The sequence below is a fragment of the Hyperolius riggenbachi genome, chromosome 8 (assembly GCF_040937935.1).
Source record: "Hyperolius riggenbachi isolate aHypRig1 chromosome 8, aHypRig1.pri, whole genome shotgun sequence".
In the NCBI taxonomy this organism is placed as follows: Eukaryota; Metazoa; Chordata; class Amphibia; order Anura; family Hyperoliidae; genus Hyperolius; species Hyperolius riggenbachi.
The window spans coordinates 243,178,289-243,197,627 of record NC_090653.1 but is presented as its reverse complement, the minus strand read 5'-3'; the positions used below and the strand labels follow the sequence as shown (position 1 = coordinate 243,197,627).

At 44.3% G+C, this 19,339-nt stretch overlaps 2 protein-coding genes across 3 annotated transcripts in view; one reads left to right on the top strand and one right to left on the bottom strand.

Annotated features, from left to right (window-relative positions):
* The window catches only part of PTPA (protein phosphatase 2 phosphatase activator), a 148,742-nt gene extending 147,490 nt beyond the window's left edge, over positions 1-1,252 (bottom strand). Inside the window, exon 1 of the mRNA XM_068248480.1 lies at positions 704-1,252. Coding sequence (XP_068104581.1) covers positions 704-728 — 25 coding nt within the window. The 5' untranslated portion in view covers positions 729-1,252. The remainder of the gene's footprint in view (positions 1-703) is intronic.
* The window catches only part of CRAT (carnitine O-acetyltransferase), an 84,714-nt gene continuing 66,505 nt past the window's right edge, over positions 1,131-19,339 (top strand). The window contains exon 1 of one of the 2 annotated variants that reach the window (XM_068248479.1): positions 1,131-1,491. Coding sequence is in view for 1 of the 2 variants with exons in the window: in XM_068248478.1 (XP_068104579.1) it covers positions 1,465-1,491 (27 nt within the window). In the remaining variant the exon portion in view is untranslated. The remainder of the gene's footprint in view (positions 1,492-19,339) is intronic. The other variant, XM_068248478.1, reaches the window with a different exon arrangement.

Here is a 19,339-nt window from a genome sequence, read left to right as displayed (position 1 = left end):
CAGAGTTAAAATCACTAATCGCTACACAATCACTGGCAAAAAGCTTACATTTTTTAAAATCGCTACCAAAATTGCCGGAAACCGCTCATGAAAGCCAGTGAAATGCCTCTCAAGCTCTCACAACTGCATGCCGCTGCCTGGAAACTGATCACTGCTGCCTGGCAACTGCTCGCAGAGCACGCAGTTCAACTGCCCATGGAAAAGAGAGAGGATTTAAAATGTGACTTAATTATTTTGTTTTTATCCCCTTTATTTGCCAAAACCAGCAGGGGCCAAACCAAATCTTTGCATAGTGTTTATCCACTGGAAAAAGCTTATTAATTATCAACTGATCATTACTTAATTATTTTGTGTTAATTCAAATTTCCTAGTGCAGCTTAGCCTCTGCTAATTTGCTAACCAAACCAATCTGGTTTCAGATGCTGATTGAAACAGGGATTCTGTTTAGTTGCCATGGGCAACTGCACCACTTTTCTTATTTCACCTGTTTAGTAAAGGCAGTCCCAAAGCTTAAAACCCTGGAGCTATCATAGATAGATCCTGCTGTAAAGCATGCTGGGAGCTGTAGTTCAGCTTCTGTAGTAAAGCCCCCAAGTTGCCCACCCCTGTCTGGCACATGGTATCCATAGTAACGAGGACCCAGCACGGAGCCACAAAGGTCAGCGTGAAAATTCACTGTGGGGGCTGCTGAGTGATGACAGACCTGTCTGCGGCTCCCTCTCAGCCATCTTCCTGCAGCCGGGTTCTCTTCACCTTTCACCTTTCACCCCTCTTTCCAGTCAGACACACCTTCACCCGAAGGGCAGACGTTTTATCTCAGTACACAATCCTTGTTCTCTTCCTTTAGTAGACAATAAACTACAGCACCTCTTTTTGGAAAAAATAATAGCGACGAAAGACACTTGCCACCGTCACAAATGGCATCTAAGCAACGAGTCCGCCATCTTTGAAATTGGCAAAGTGAAAGAGTGCCAATACTTCCCTTGTTTCATTTATGTTGAACCTTCACACAGAAAACGACCTTCGCTCTCTGGAAATTTCACCAAAACATCAGAGAGTGAGTACAGACTCCGCAGTAGCGCCGTTGTCAGTTTTGAAAGCTGGAAACTGCTGAGGCGCCATTTTTATTACTGGCAAGAAGTCATGTTTACATGCTGTCAAATCGTCTGCTCGCCCAATCGAAATCCGAAAACCAAATACATATCATGGATCATTAATGATTCACGCTTGTCGGGTTACGATAGGCGTCTTGGAGGCGTGGTCCCTTGCAAAATGGCCACTGCGCCCCACCCTGGCCAATCTAGGCAGCGCATAGCTGTGTATGGTGACAAGATCAGCAATGAAGTTGACTTGCACCCTTGTCACACTGTGTCCTTTTGACTGACAGATCTAGCGGACGCTGACAGCCTCCAGATTAGCCTGGGACTTTGGACTGGGACTTGATCATCCATCCCTGCAGGAATCATGCTGGCATTTATAGCAAAAAGCATGGTAAGTAGCAGCAAACTGGAGCTCATGGGGGCATCTACGTGCTGCTGTCTGTGGATGGTAAGGTCAGCTAGGGCTCAGTGGGTCATTAAGTGCCTACAGTAGGAAGAGATCTATAGATAGGATTTACCAACTCAGTCATTTTCTCTGTTGCTGTTGTAGGTAAGTGATCTGAGTCTGCAAATGTCTGTTTGGTTATGTTATTGTTATGATCATCATTGGTAGTAGTATTACTAGAGGTTAGCGAATAATTTGACTTTTCCTTAGAGTTTTTGTCTGCAGGGACTGGAATTTGTGAGGCGGAATTGGAACTTTGCACAGAGATAATCACATCCAGAAGAAAGTATTAGGGATGGTTCACACCTGTGTCGTCGCCGGGAAGATTTAAACAATTTCTTAGGGAAGGTTCACACATTTGTCCCTGGGAAAACGTAAACAATTTCTTAGGGAGGGTCCACACCTGTGTTACCTGGGAACGTAAACAATTTCTTAGGGAGGGTTCACACCTGTGTCGCCAGGGAACGTAAACAATTCCTTGCGCATAATTTTCCGTACAATACGCGCGTTTGTCTGCATTTAACCGCAGTAGCTAATTATTGTCTATGAGGAATCGCAAGCAGTATGCGGAAAAAAAATTGTGTGTGTTGTCAGGTTTAAAAAAGCAGACATATCACAACGGTGAAATCGCATTGCTACCCAAAATTGTGGCAGGCCCATATGAATACATCATGTGCATTTTGCAGTGCGATTTGAACAAGAGTGATCCCTCCCTTTATTATCCTGTTTCGGGTATGCGGTAGTGCATGGAAGCGTATTGTAAAAATACGCTTCTACGCATGTGCGTTGCAGCATTGTCGCGCTGCCGCCAACATTTTTAAAATCCCTGCATCCCAACGATTTCTGGTCCAACACACGTTGACGCTGATATTCATGCTACCGTAGTTATGGAATTTCTTGTAGTAGTTATTTTCCTGGTAGACTCAAAGCGCCAGAACTATAGCCACTGGGCGCACTCATTAGGAAGTAGAAGTGTTAGGGAGTCTTGCCCAAGGACTCCTTACTGAATAGGTGCTGAACAGGAAGAGACTAGATTCAAACCCTGGTCTACTGTGTCAGAGGCAAAGCCCTTGATCATTACACTGTCCAGTCACTACCCTTCAGTGGGGTCTTCTCCTTCCACCTTGTCTGTTTACTTTAGTCTTATGACATCACATGATAAGCACTAATCGGGGATGGATTGGAGATGAGGCTGACGTGAAAAGCACCAATGAAGCCCCACCAAAGATCTGGTAAATATTATTGTTTATATCCGATTTCTGCACCTTCCTGCCAAGTGGCGGCTCTACACTGGGCCCAGCTGGGACACTGCCCTCCTCTTGGAATCGCTGTGCCCCCCCACGCTCAGTAATATACAGTTTACGGTTTCCAAGCTCCAGCAAAGTGCACTGAACAAGATATCTCTGCCTGTGTGTTTCTCAACACAGTGCGGTATACAGCTCAGGGTCGGATTACTGACCAACCAACTCAGCATTCGGGACTTGTAGTTGGGAGCCAAGTCCCGAATAGAATGTGTAGCATCGCTTGTTATGAGAGGGGAGTTTATGGTTGTAGCTTGTGAAAGGGGGTGACATGGTTGTGCTTGTTATAGGGGGCATGGCTATGTTTGTAAAAGCAAGGGCATGTCTGTATTTACAATATTGTAGAAGTCAATGCATTTGATATTGGGGAGGGGGGTAACTGTACTTGTTATTACGGTTGACATGGCTATACATGTTATATGATGAAGGGTAATGGCTGTACCTGTTATATGGGGGGGTAGATATTTTTTTATACTTATATAAGCAAGAAAGAATGGCTGTTTTTGCTATAGGGATGGCATGATGACAACAATTGCTAAACTGACCACAAGTAATAGGGATGGATCGACTACACTAAGCTAATGGAGTGCGTCTTGCTTGGGACACCAAAATGGTCCTAAAGACGACACCCAACTATATCTTTCCTTCAAGCATGGTGTGACAGACCCAACTCTAACTATAAACGCCTGCTTACGTGAACTACAGAAATGGATAAATGACAACTGGCTGAAACTAAATGCAGACAAAACTGAAGTCCTTCTGATTGGAGGGCAGAGCATGATAACAAAACAACTTAACTTGCAGTCTTCACCACTGGGAATAGGAGGCACGGATCTACGCAGCTCTGATCATGTGCGTAGCCTGGGAGTTCTAATTGATTGGGATTTAAACTTCAGAACTCAAATCTCTGCTGTGGTGAAATCATCTTATTTTCACCTGAAGAACATTGCAAAAATCAAGCACCTCATCCCCCCAGGAAATCTGCCAACCTTAGTCCACGCCTTCATCACATCCCGACTGGACTACTGCAATGCTCTCTACACTGGCCTTCCAAAAAAGGCCTTGTACCGTCTACAGCTGATACAGGATACTGCTGCCAGACTGCTAACCAACCAACCCCGTCACTGACACATAACGCCAGTCCTGCACTCCCTTCACTGGCTACCTATAGAATGGAGGGTCCTATTCAAGATCGGCCTACTGACATTTAAATCCCTGAATATTCTAGGCCCTGGATACATGAAAGATATGTTGCAGCTACGTAGCAATCCCCGCATTCTCAGATCCACAGGTTCTAATAATCTAGTCATACCCAGAGTCCACTTGGAAACGTTTGGTCCCAGAGCCTTCTGTTATGCTGCCCCTACGTTTTGGAACTCCTTACCTCAACAGATCAGGACAGCTCCATCCCTGAACAGGTTTAAATCCAGACTGAAAACCCACCTGTTCAGTTTGGCATTTGCAGAAATATAACTTTTGTTGTGTGACTACTTCATCCTACTAATTACTGAATCTGAGAGAGCCTAAGCGCTTTGAGTCCTATGGGAGAAAAGCGCTATAGAAATGTTATTGTATTGTATTGTATTGTATTGTATTGTATAATTATGCATTTGTAGAGCACCAGTTATGTATTTATATTCCAATGAAACAGCTAGTGACCCTATCGCAATCTAGGGACAATTTTTTTTTTGGGGGGGGGGCAGCTAACCTTGGATTATGTAGGGAGGATGTGGAAGGTGCAAAACAGCCAGATACCTGCACAAACAGGGAGAATGTACAAGCTCCATGCATGTAGTGTCCCAGCTAGGGACTTGAATTTGGAACTCTAGTGCTGAAAGGAAATCTTTGACGCTGATGTGTGTATTTAAAGTGGTATTCTACCTTTTAATTTTTTATTTTTTTTAAAGTGGCTGTAACATACAGGGCTTTGGAGTCGGTACAAAAATCATCCAACTCCTCAGTTTATGAAACCTCCGACTCCCAGTACCCGAAACTGCTCCGACTCCTTGACTCAAGGTACCTAAAATTGGTCCGACTCCATGGCCAGTCACATAGGACAATGCCACACAACCCGTATGTTATTAAGTTATCTTTCCTGTTGTAAATGTTTAAAAGGGCCTGAGAGTTCAGATAGTAAGTGTGTTTTTTGTTTGTTTGTTTTGTTTTGTTTCAGCCGTGAAATCCGTGCATTCTTTGTGATCTCTATAAGACCAGGGGCCCACTACAAATCGCTGCAGCAAACGCTCAGAATTTTTGCTAGCATTTGCTGTAGCGATTTCTTATACGATTTGTACTCCAATTGGAAGTGCTGTACAATTTACTGGTGGTGATTTTTACAGGGCTTTTGATTTGCAGGGTTTTTTTTAATTATTATTTTGTATCCTGTGTAAATAAAGTAAAGTTTAAACTACTTGCTCAGTCTCACAAATACTCGCCAGCTTCTGGTGCGTAGCTCCGCCCCCTGGCACAAGATGACATGGACTCTTCTCTATCTCCAGAGAAGTGCCTATTACCTCTAGTGCTACGGGGCGAAGCTAGATGCCGGAAGGCGGCAGAAATGGACCTCAGGAGACCTGGCAAGTACTTAAAGCGGAATATAACCCTGCATTTCAACTTTGCTCTAACCTTATTTGCTGTGTGTATATATATATATATATATATATATATATATATATATATATATATATATATATATATATATATATATATATATATATATATATATATATATATATATATATATATATATGCTCTAACCTTATTTGCATATATTATATGCAACCAGCATTTTTTTTTTTTTTTACTAGACCAGCATTGGAAGGGTTACACAGAGCTTTAAAGTTCCATGGATAGAAATGCAGACGCATCCTAAGTTTAGATAGATACATTTAAAGGGACACTGTAGGGGGGTCGGGGGAAAATGAGTTGAACTTACCAGGGGCTTCTAATGGTCCCCCGCAGACATCCTGTGTTGGCACAGCCACTCACCGATGCTCCGGCCCCGCCTCCAGTTCACTTCTGGAATTTCAGACTTTAAAGTCTGAAAACCACTGCGCCTGTGTTGTCGTGTCCTCGATCCCGCTGATGTCACCAGGTGCATACTGAGCAGTATGCCTCCCGCCTTCCAGAAGTGAACCGGAGGCGGGGCCGGAGCATCTGTGAGTGGCTGCGTGGGCACAGGATGTCTGGCGGGGACCGTTAGAAACCCCGGGTAAGTTCAACTCATTTTCCCCCAACCCCCCTACAGTGTCCCTTTTAAAGGGAAGGTTCAGAGAGGGCTGTAAAAAAATAAAAATCAATATCCACTTACCTGGGGCTTCCTCCAGCCCGTGGCAGGCAGGAGGTGCCCTCGCCGCCGCTCCGCAGGCTCCCGGTGGTCTCCGGTGGCCGGCCCGACCTGGCCAGGCCGGCTGCCAGGTCGGGCTCTTCTGCGCTCCAAGGCCTGGCACTTCTGCGTCCCACGCGGGCACGCTGACGTCATTGGACGTCCGCCGGGCTGTACTGTGCAGGAGCAGTAGTTCAGCCCTCCCTGAACCTTCCCTTTAAGTAAACACAATGTAACAAGTGGTGAATGTTACACACTCTATGGCTGTCCTCCAGCTTCTGCACAGTCAGAGTGTGTGTCACATTCCACACTTGTTACATTGTGTTTACTTAAATGTATCTATCTAAACTTCGGCTGCGGCAGGATTTCTATCCATGGAACTTTAAAGCTCTGTGTGTAACCCTTCCAATGCTGGTCTAGTAAAAAAAATGCTGGTTGCATATAATATGCTTTAAATAATGTTTTAGAGCAAAGTTGAAATGCAGGGTTATATTCCGCTTTAAAGGACAACTGAAGTGAGAAAAATATTGAGGCTGCCATATTTATTTCCTTTTAAATGATACCAGTTGCCTGACAGCCCTGCTGATCTCTTTGGCTGCATTAGTGTCTGAATAACACCAGAAACAAGCATGCAGCTAATCTTGTCAGATCTGACAATAATGTCAGAAACCAGGCAACTGGTATTCTTAAAAGGAAATAAATATGGCAGCCTCCATATCCCTCTCACGTCAGTTGCCCTTCAAAACTTTACTTACCCATGAAAATCACCCAAAAATTTGCTGCAAAATTTGCTTTTGAAAAGTGATTCAAAAGTGATTTTGCAGAACTCCTATCTTCTGCATTGGAATGCAGATACTCATCAGAGCTGCGCTTGATCCTGCAACTAAAAGTCCATTTCTTTTTCCAAGCCACTATGATGTGGGGGGATGGTATACAGTAGTGATTTCTTGCTGAGTTATAGATAGGCCACTAAAGAGCAAAACTACTCATGACACCAGTATACATTCACAGTGGGGCTTTGGGGTTTCGTTTGAGGACAGTAGGGTTTTGATTTTTCAGTTAGACTCAGGAACATAGTGAAATGGGAGCCGTTGCTAAAATAAAGACAATTCGCTACTGTTTGGCAACTTTGCACTTTGAATGTGGACTTGTTTTAGTTCCAAACAATGTAACATTTCCTGCCAGCTGCACTGCTAGGGCATAACATTACTGGTTACATAGTGGGATGGTTTCCTTGCAGTATTATTTAGTGACAATGTACACTCACCTAAAGGATTATAAGGAACACCTGTTCAATTTCTCATTAATGCAGTTATCTAATCAACCAATCACATGGCAGTTGCTTCAATGAATTTAGGGGTGTGGACCAGATGGGCTACTCTTAGTATTTCACAATCTGCTCAGTAACTGGGATTTTCACGCACAACCATTTCTAGGGTTTGCAAAGAATGGTGTGAAAAGGGAAAAACATCCAGTATGCGGCAGTCCTGTGGGCGAAAATGCCTTGTTGATGCTAGAGGTCAGAGGAGAATGGGCCGACTGATTCAAGTGGATAGAAGAGCAACGTTGCAGGTATGCAGCAAAGCATTTGTGAAGCCACAACACACACAACCTTGAGGCGGATGGGCTACAACAGCAGAAGACCCCACCGGGTACCACTCATCTACACTACCAATAGGAAAAAGAGGCTACAATTTGCATGAGCTCACCAAAATTGGACAGTTGAAGAGTGGAAAAATGTTGCCTGGTCTGATAAGTCTCAATAGAGTCAGAATTTGGCGTAAACAGAATGAGAACATTAATCCATCATGCCTTGTTACCACTGTGCAGGCTGGTGGTGGTGGTGTAATGGAGTGGGGGATGTTTTCTTGGTACACTTTAGGCCCCTTAGTGCCAATCGGGCATCGTTTCAATGTCACGGGCTACCTGAGCATTGTTTCTGACCATATCCATCCCTTCATGACCACCATGTACCCATCCTCTGATGGCTACTTCCAGCAGGATAATGCACCATGTCACAAAGCTTGAATCATTTTAAATTGGTTTCTTGAACAGGACAATGAGTTCACTGTACTAAAATGGCCCCCCATAGTCACCAGATCTCAACCCAATAGAGCATCTTTGGGATGTGATAGAACGGAAGCTTCATGCCCTGGAAGTGCATCCCACAAATCTCCATCAACTGCAAGTGCTATCCTATCAATATGGGCCAACATTTCTAAAGAATGCTTTCAGCACCTTGTTGAATCAATGCCACGTAGAATTAAGGCAGTACTGAAAGTGAAAGGGGGTCAAACACCGTATTAGTATGGTGTTCCTAATAATCCTTTAGGTGAGTGTACATCCTGCATTTGACAAGCCACTTGGCTAGCAGTAACAGTATAGGTGCATACACAGATCCAGTTTTTTGAATGGCTAATCACTGTAGGTAATCTCTCATACTACATAAAACTGGTAAAATTGGCCATTGATTGGCTGATCAAAATTGGATGTGTATGTGTACCCTGAGAAACACTGAGGCAGCCATTGCTGAACTGGTAATGTAAGCTGCTGTCTCTAACGCTGATCCTCTGGCAGTATATGTAAGTAGAAAAAAAGATGTATAAACAGTGCTCACTCTATAGTGCGGTCTAATTAGCTCCCAAAGAGCTTAGCTTTTAGCGTGTTTAGCTTCTAAGGGTACAATGGTTAATTTGCATATATTCAGCAGTGGTGCCTGGGAGACATCTCGAGCTCACTCCAACCTGAATTATCGCAAATTCTTTCTGTTTTAGGAAAGCAAACTTTTGTTTTTCTTAACATCTTAGTAAGGGGGCTTTTAGGACCATTGTAGTCCCTTACACACCCCAATGAGTTCTGGGTCACCATGAGCTTGCTGGTTAGTCTGTGCCTCTCGGATTTACAAGCCCTACTCCATAGAGCCAAATTAATCCATGCCATGCACTGATGAGGATCAAACAATCCGAAACAGTCTGTATGCATGTTGGATTATTATGGCTCTGTACATATTAACAAGCTGACACATCATTGCATTCCAGCGGTTCTGGAGGTGTGTTTAGCTTCTAAGGGTACAATGGTTAATTAGCATATATTCAGCAGTGTTGCCTGGGAGACATCTCGAGCTCACTCCAACCTGAATTATCGCAAATTCTTTCTGTTTTAGGAAAGCAAACTTTTGTTTTTCTGTGTCACCAAAGGCACTCTTGATGGCAGGGTTGTGCACAGGATGCTCAAGGGGGTGGTGCTCAAATTTGAAAAAGGGGCCCTAATCAATCAAACAATCGATCGATCGTGCCAAATTGTGTATATAATGCCTCCTCTACAGAACGCAGTCTTAGCCCCACCACCACTACTTCCTTTATAGCAATATCAGGCAGACTTTGTGTCTCCTTCCAACCAAGTCATTTGGCTCCACCACCCTCAAATCAGCGGTGATAAGTGCCCACTATTAGAGTCGGCACAGTGGAGCCTGATGTAGGCACGGACTCACCTTTCATTACTGGGACCTCTGTCCCTCTTGATTAGCACCCAAGCTTCTTTTTAGGCAAATAAGAAGTAGTTGCCAATATGCAGTGGTTGCTAAGCATTAGTAGGTGCAAAGCTGCAGTGCCAAGGTGCAGTGGGTGCCCAGATGCAGTGGGTGCTGAGGTGCCAAAGTACAGTCTGTTTCAAGCTGCAGTCGGTACCAAAGTCCAGTTTGTATTGGGTGTTTATTTGCAGTGGGTGCTAAGCAGTGTTGGGTGCTAATAAACAATAGTGGGTGCCATGTGAGTGCTATTTGGTACAGGGAGCGATGTGAGTGCTGTGTACAGGCCAAGAGTGGGTATTGGGTGCATGTAGGTGCCTGGGCATCCAGAGCACCCCCCTCTGCACGTGCCTGCCTGATGGTCTCCTGCTGCTAAAGCCCATCCTTTGCAAAGTCTGTCTTGTGGTTCGTTGGGATATGCTTTGTGATGCACCTGCATTGAATTCAGCTGTAATTTGTTGTGTTGTTGCCCTTCTGTTGCTGTGAACTATGCGTGCTACTTACCTTTCACCTCTTCCGTTCACCAGCTTTTTTCGACCAGAATAGTCCTTATCACTTGAAATGTTTTTTTTTTTTTTCTTAACTGCCACTCTCTACACAACCGAGATACTGTTGGGCAAGCAAATCCTAAAAGAGTCGTTGTTTCAAAGATGCTAATACCATCTTTTCTTGATCATCCCATGTTCAAAGTCACTTAAAGTGAGTGTTTACCGTTTTAAAAATAAAAAAGTCGGATACTCACCTAAGGAGAGGGAAGGCTCTGTCCTAATGAGCCTTCCCTCTCCTCTCCCGGTGCCCGGTCCCGCGCAGGATCCCCTGTGGCAGTATTCGACCAGTTCGGTCAAATACTGCCACTTCCGCATGCCGAAGGGAGCTTTCGGAATCCTTCGGGAGCACTCGGGCTCCCGATGACGCGGCCGCTCCATACTACGCATGCGCGAGCGCCCTCTATGTTGCACTCGCGCGTGCGTAGTATGGAGCAGCCCGTCTTTGGAAGCCCGAGTGCTCCCGAAGACCTCCGAAGTCCCTGTGGCGGCGGATGCGAACGAGGGAGCCAGCGCAGCACCGAGGGCACCGGGAGAGGAGAGGGAAGGCTCATTAGGACCGAGCCTTCCCTCTCCTTAGGTGAGTAACTGACTTTTTTATTTTTGAAACGGTAAACATTCACTTTAAAGGGCAGCTGAAGTGAGAAGACTATGGAGGCTGCCATGTTTATTTCCTTTCAAACAATACTAGTTGCCTTGAACCCCCTCTTGTCTGTTTGGCTGCAGAAGTTTCCAAATAACACCAGAAACAAGCATGCAGCTAATCTTGTCAGATCTGACAATAATGTCGGAAACACCTGATCTGCTCCATGTTTGTTCAGGGTTTTTGGCTGAATGTATTAGAGGCAGAGATTCAGCAGGGCTGCCAGGCAACTGGTATTGCTTAAAAGGAAATAAATATGGTAGCCTCCATATCACTCTCACTTCAGTTGTCCTTTAAAACTTTTGTATTACATATTTTGACATGAACTTCTGTGATAACTACGTCGTCCGAAGCTGAGTGTTCCTTATGAAAGCAACTCCACGTCATTATGTCACTCTGTGTCACTGTTGGTTTGGTTTACTTTCAAATATTAATGATAATCTCTAATATTTTGGCCACTCGCTGTATATCCAGTCTAGGTTTGATCAGTCACTTGATATTCCCTGGAGATACTGGGAGCTATGTAGTGATGCCTCAGTCTGTCCCTTTGGGTTTATTACAGTACATGCAGCAGTGTTTTTATTATGCTTATGTAAGCAGTAATGATTCATTGTACTTTTGAGTTTACACAATGAAATCACATTACCACATCACTACATGTGACTTGTGTCTTAGCTGGAACTTTGGGAATGTCTTAAATGTGTGACACCGCGCTCAGTCACATCAGTTAATTCAGCAGACAATGCAAGAAGCAGAGGTGACAGACGCAGTGAGTAACCTATAGCAACCATATTTCAGGTTATCAGGGGAAAGCCTGAAAGAGAGTAACTCTGACTGGCCGGGCAGAGGCGAGAGAGGCTCCAGTCTCTGGGCGCAGTGTAGGAGGGGGCGCACAACTCACTCTGTTATCATTCCTCCTATTGTGCTTGAAGCTGAGAGAAATAAGAAAAAGGCATACGTGGCACTGACTGCAAGCCAGATAACTAGAGATTAAGATGTTGGGGGCCCTGGGGCGCCTCTTAGTTTAATAGCAATCAGAGTATGACGGCTGGGGTGGGAGGGATGGAGGGGCGCACTTTGGTGTCTCAGCCTTGGGTGCTGGAGGCCCTTGTTCCGGTTCTGCTGACTGGACACTTTGGGTTTTGACCTTAATCCAGTATGTGACAACTGTGAATTATTTAACAACTGACGATGCTGTGTAATGACTGTGCTGCTTGTTCAATTTAATGAGGGGGAGTGTCCTTCTGTTTGAAATTGTTAAAGTGTTTCTCTGGTCACAGAAATAAGTTGTGACTTTAGGGCTCTAAAATAGAATGTATTATTTTCCTACATAATAACAATAACAATAATATTTTTATAGCGCTTTTCTCCCTGGGGACTCAGAGCTGAGACCCTGCATTATGCAGTCTCAAAGGCTCGGGAAAAGAGGTGAGTTTTTAGCCTTTTTTTAAAGCTGTCCAGAGAGGGAGCCTCTCGTACTGATTGTGGAAGTGAGTTCCATAGAGTAGGGGCTGCATAGGAAAAGGCTCGAGCACCAAATGTTAAGTGTATCGTGGGAATAATCAGATTCATCTTACTGGCAAAGCGGAGGGTGCGTGGAGGGGCATAAAGTTCCAATAGATCCGCCATGTATTTGGGTCCCATGTGGTTTATAGGAATGGTAAGTTTGCCACAGGTCTGTAGTTGGTCACAGAATCAGGATCTAGTGATGGTTTCTTCAAGAGGGGTTTTATGATTGCTTTCTTTAGTTCTTCTGGGAAAAGTCCACTTTGCAAGGAGCACTGAGTGATTTTGTGAAGTGCTGGCCTGATCAGCTCTGGGCACTACATTAAGGATCCAGTTGGGCCAGGATCCAGGTCGCAGGTAGAGGGGCGGAGACTTTGAATGAGAATTCCAAAATCTTCTTAACTCAGAGTGTCAAAGACTTGCCATAATTATGATCAACTAGGTCTAAGGCTAAAAACGGGCGCTAGGCTCTTGCCGCATAAACTTCGTGCGCTGCGCAGACGTGTACACGCATGTCCGTGCATGCCGCCACTCGCGCTGTGAGAACACACGACTGGCCCCATCCTCCTCCTGTCCCAACGGCTACACATGCGCTGTCGCCAAAACACATGGACACAGGGACAGGAGGATGATGCAGGGACACATGGGGGTTTATTATATAGGATTTGCCTTGAGCAGTGGGTAGGCACACATAAAAAGGTGTCCAGTCCTGTCAGTTTTTGACAGTTGGCATCAGCTTTGCATGTCTTTCTATGTCTGGTTCAGTCCTGTCAGATTTGTATCATTTTAGTATGTGTTTCTACATATCCGGTCCAGTCCATTTTCCATGGAAAATGCATGCAATTCTGCTAAGTGTGTAAACACATTAAAGACACTCTGTACAGAAAAAAAAATGCCCCTGGTGGGGTACTAACCTCGGGAGGGGGAAGTCTCTGGATCCTGTCGAGTCTTCCGCCGTCCTCCTCCGTCCCATGGCGGTCTCACTCTGGCCCACAGAAAGCACAGCCGACAATTAGTCAAGCTGTGCAATATTTACCTTTCCCAGTTTCAGTGGTAGCACTGCTGCGGCTCTCCGCTCGGAAATATGCCGAAATAGCAAATCTCAAGTCTTTTGCACACTACATGCGATTCTGATTTGCGATTTTTAATCGTTACTGCGTGCTGCGTTTTTTTCTTATGATAGCCTTCAGGGAAAATCAGAATTGCAAATCGTATTTGCAGTTGGCAGGGGGCCTCAGTCGGGTCTGCTCTACTGCGCAGGCGCAGGAGACTTGAACCTGTGCAGTAGAATCCAGGAAACTGTTCATATGCTTTCATTTTAATCTGGTAAACAGGGTGACATTGAAGGAAATGGGTTTGTTGCCCTCCAGCCTGACACAGTAGGGCACACATGTTACATTATGTCACTGCTGAGTCATCTCCTTGCTGAATATTGGACACGTTTATTATGTATTGTGTTACAAACAGGCTTGTGTGTTCTGACCTGGGATTACAGAAGGCAGAGGGAATGTACTGCATGTTTACTGAGGCTGCTCTGTGTACCTTCTTGTTTCTTGGTCTAAAACGTAATCGTTCTATTCCAAAGTGGAGAATTCTCATAAATAATGTGGTCAGTTTCCCAGGTCTTTCTACCTGGGGTGGCACGAATGAGCACCTGGCTATTCTAGTCATGGTATTTATTTATTTATTTTTAAGTTGGAGGCATGGCAATGTAGGGCAATGCTTGTGCTCTTGTGATGTGGGTTGGGGGATTGTAGGTGGAGGAGTCAGAACAGTACAGATCAGAGTCAAAGGGGTTCAGGGAGGCTTCAGCTCCATCAATGTCTGCCAGGATGGAACCCTGGACTTTAACCCTTGGAGGCGAATATAGGGGGAAGTATAATCAAGCAATGGGTCATTGTAGTGAAACTAAACTCTCACTAACCAAACATTCCACAGAGATCACCTGACAAGACTAAAGATGCTGCCATCTGTGATAAATTTCAGAATGTAAATCAGGGTGAGGAAAGATTTTACAATGAGCAAACACTTACTAAATCATTTATACAGGAACATAGTAAAAAAAAAAACATTTTTACTTATTACATTTTTACTACAGTTCCTCTTTAACTGCTATTTTGAAACAACTCTGTATTACATATATAGTATAATTTTGCTATAGTGAACGCCAATGAACCAGGAAAAATGGTTTACTATACTGTATCAGAGATTTTCTTATAAATGGCCCAGCATGCTCTGGAACGTTCTCTGCTGCAGAGGATCAGCTCTGTCCTCCCCAATGAAGGTACAATACAAGCACTTGCACATTTGGTGAACTACAAGATTAAGTATACCTCAGGGCTGCATAGCCAGGCTGGACATATTGCTGGTACAATATCCAGGGCTCATTACAAATTGCAGCCGTCACTGAATACAGAAGCCACTCACTTTCTAAAATGACCCCGATACCTCTGCGGGAGGGACTTGCAGCACCAGCCTGAGGAGAGCAACAGACCATGGGTTTCACACTGACATATGTCACATAGGGGCCAAAAAACATGTTTACTATAACAAAAGTTTTATTTTATCCAGGTTTACTATACCAGGTCTTGCTCCCATAGACTTATAATGGATATTGGCCAGGACCTGGAGAGGAGATCTAATACCTTTATACACATGTTCTGCTTTTACCTTTATACACATTTACTGTGATCTCTGAACTCAGTTTGTTTTATTGTTACCTTGCACTAGTTACACGATATTGTAGTTGCACTTTAGTCTGTCTGTATCTCGTGGTCTTGTCAGCCGGAGGTTACCAGCGGTTAACCGAGAGAGGAGGAATGTCCAGTAAAGAGGGAAATGAGTCCCAACAGTTCAGGAGAGATCTGGGTGAAAGGTGAATTCTTCCTATGTGTTGTCTGCTGAACTGAACACACAATAGGGACTCTATTGCTTTGTATATGTATATGTTCTGTCCCAGAACTGGGCTTGTGGTAAAGTAAGGTGTGGAACTGGCATGAACTGTGTAACTCATAGCAACCAGAGAATGGGGAGTATGTTTATAAAGTGAAAGAAAAGAAAGCAGAAGCAAACCGTCTGTGCCCTGTAGTAACCTGTTATTGGGCTGGTAATTTCTGCAGTTTACAGAATGCCAGCTGATTGCTATAGTCACTGGGGTCGGGTCACATGGGATGCGAGGAATTGCATGCAAAAGCTAACGATGACATAAGCAGGAATGTATTTTAACTGGTTATTTTTTTTTTTTCTCTTTGAAAGCGCTTCTGCAATGTTGCTCTATGTGAGTGTTCTCACACGAGCGATGAGCTTTCTATCCAATAGCAAACTAGGCTCCTGCACCATTTCCTGAGCGTTTGCGATTCAATAGAAAAGATAGGGAAATCGATAAATGCTTGAAAATTCTTTGAAAAGCGATTTTTCCAAGCGTTTTTTTATTCATTTCTGGGGCATGAAGTTCACTTCCTGACAGGAAGTAAACAAAACATTGCTACACAAAAGCGCTTAGAAAAGCGATTTTTCTAGCGCAAATCTCCCTGAAAAAGCTTAGAAAAGCGCTTTCAAAATCGCTCTATAAATCGATCAGCACTTGGGATTTATAATGTGAACAAGGCCTTAACTACTTGGGGGCTGGTTAACGCCGGTGGGCGTGGCCGCGGCGGCAGCCCCAGGACTGCCTAACGCCAATTGGCGTCAAGTCCTGGGGCTGCAGTTTCCCAGGGAACGGCCGCACGCATGCGCCATCGTTCCCTGCCACTTCATGGAACGGAGTTCCGTAATTAGCCTGCTAGCCGCCGATTGCGGCTAGCAGGCTGTTTGTAAACGAAAGAGGAAAGAAATCCCCTTTGTTTACATCCGTACTGCGCTGCGGTCCCCGGCAGTGCTGTACGAGATCGGCGATCCCCTGCCTCTGATTGGCAGGGGATCGCCAGCCTATGAGAGGCGGAACAGGACGGATTGCCCTCCTGTTCCAATTCAGAACACAGAGGGGAGGAGGAAAGAGGAGGGAGGGAGAGAGAGCCTTATAGAGGCTAGAAAAAAAAAAACCACGGCCACAGCGATCCGACACCTCAGGCGGCATGTCCCCTTAGGGACAAAAAAAGGAGGTGAGTCTGATCGCTGGGCTCCATAGCTGGGCTGTGCAGGAGGCTGAAAAGCCTGCACAGCCCAGCTTAACAAAAACCAGCCTTGTCATTAGGGGGGGGGGGTTAACACTGCGGTCGTCAAGTGGTTAAAGAAGTTAAAATAAAATTTCTATAAGGAATTTTCAGGCAGGAAAATTGGGCTTCCCTGAGCCCTCTAAAGGGGACCTCCAACGGGACAATTTGCAGAACGATCGTTTATGAACGATTCTTCCTATGAACGATCAGAAATTATCGTTTGGGACCACCAATGGACAAAAACGCTCCTAATTAATCTAATCAGACTAGTGAAATCGATCCGAAATTTGGATCAATTTCATTAACCTGATTAAATTGGTTAGGAGATATTTGTCCATAAGTGGTCTCAAACAATCATTTCATACGAAGAATCGTTCATAACAATCGTTCGGCAAATTGTATAATTAGTGGCCACCTTAAAGGACCACTATCGCGAAAATCTTAAAATTTAACATACACATTATAGTAGGTAGTAGAAATCTGACATTACCGACAGGTTTTGGCCTAGTCCATCTTTCCATAGGGGATTCTCAGCATGGCCTTTATTCTATATAAAGACACTCCTTGAAAAAGATTTATAAAAAGATGCTGGCCAGCCTCCCTGCTCACCGTTCACTTTTTTTTTTTGGGGCAGTTGGACGAGGCAACTGCTGTTCACTAAGTGCTTTTGAAAATAAAGAAACCCGGAGCCCCCCATGAGGAGATGGGCTAGTCCAAAACCTGTCAGTTCTGTCAGATTTCTACTTCTTACTGTAAGTGACAGCAACATAGGAGAAAAGTAATTTATGGCTCATTTTACTCTGGAAGAAAGGTACTTCTTAGCTGTATACGTTTACATATATGTAACATTTTTGCGACGGTGGTCCTTTAAGGGATACTGAATTTGGCCGTACTTTTCTGTTCATAAAGTCCAGCTTGGCCTCCTATGGTTGATTCATTGATTCACAATTCCTCCCACCTTCCCTAGCCAAGCCTTTTTTTTTTTTAATATATTAAAGTATAATTCCTTCCTTAATGAGAAAAACGTAGTATTTCAGTTTATTTATCACAATGATTTAACATTATTCTGCTTGGAATTTCCACTCGGGGATTATTCACACAGGAACAGTTGAATAAGGATTTCCACTAGTTATGCATCAATTTTTCTGCATCCAGAATTCTGGCTATTAAAGGAAACCAGAGGCGAAGCACCCTCATGTATTTTACCATATAGATCAGTGGGAACATTAGAGAAAACACCTACCTTGCTCTCTGTTTCATTTTTAACTGCTCAGCTTGCTTCTTATCAGCCCTGATAAAATCCCTGACTGAGCATTCAGTCTGGCTTTGCTCAGGAATCATTATAGCTGAGTCTGTGTTCTCTGATGTCTTTTCAAGCCCAAGCCTGCTCCATTCTGGCTCTGCTATAATGACTCAGCTATAAAGATTCCTGAGCAAAATGCTCAGTGGGTGGTTTTATCAGGGCTGATAAGAAGCAGGCTGAGCAGTGAAGAATGAAACTGGGCAGTGTAGGTGTTTTCTCTAATATTTCCACTGATATATATGGTAAAATACATAACAGTGCTTCGCCTCTGGTTCACTTTAATGGCCAGGTTCACACAGCAAAATGCAATCGCTAAGCACTTAGGGCCTGCTTCCACTAAAGCAGTTGTGTCCACTTTTCATTTACACATCAGTATTACAGATGCTGAAAAGTAGACAGAAGCAGACACATCTGCGTTAGTTGGCTCAGGCCCTCAGCGATTTCAGTGTTGCAATCCGAGTTTTGCAGCGATTTTTGCACATTTCTTCAAGCTGAATTGCTCTTAAAACTGCTCCATGCAAATCACAACGCCACTGTGGGAACACCCATATAGGGCAAGCTCAAAAGTGTGAACCAGCCCTAACACTTGCTTTGGCTGACACTTTAGCAGGTGTTGATTGAAGTTCACTGGCACTTGCTAATGATGTCACAGGCACTTGCTAGTGATGTCACTGGTGCTGTCAGGCTTTTTCCATTGACTTCCGCAGAGGTCTAATCACTAGTCTCAGCTCTACCACATTGCCTACAGCCATATTTTTACCAAATAAAATAGCCCCATATTTGTAGTGTGAAATGCCCTAGATCAGTGTTTCTCAACATTATTTTGGTATGTACCCCCTTTTGAAAGCTTGTGCTTTGCAATTACCCCCTTGGGATGGCAAATATTAGCGAAACAAATTGATATATTTATTAGTAGTACACCGTAATTGAGTCTCAACAGTTTTCGAGCATTTACTATTGCTTTTCATTAGCTAAAGTACTAATTTTGTGCTGTTTATATAGAATGTATAATTTTCTTAAAGCGTACCTGAAGTGGCATATGACATGACGAGATAAGCATAAGTACTGTATAATACTAACCCTAGTAAGAAATTCTCTAAAATCCCTTTCTGTTTTCCAGTACAGAAAAAGTAAAAAAAAAAAAAAAAAAAAAAAAAGTTAGTCTATGGCTGAAACCATTATAAGCAGAGGATCAGCAGGGCTGCCAGGCAACTGGTATTGTTTAAAATGAAATAAATATGGCAGCCTCCATTTCGCTCTCACCTCGGATTCACCGGAGCTGGCCGCGGCTGCGCAGTCCGCATTGCCGCGAGTGCGGCTGCGCAGCTCTAGGGCCAACCCCTCCGATCCACGCTACAGTGCGTGGTTCGGAGGGTTGGCCCTAGAGCTGCGCAGCCGTACTCGCGGCAATGCGGACTGCGCAGCCGCGGCCAGCTCCGTGGCCATATTAGGAGCGGCATGAGAGCCCGACCCGGCCTGTGGGGTCGCGAT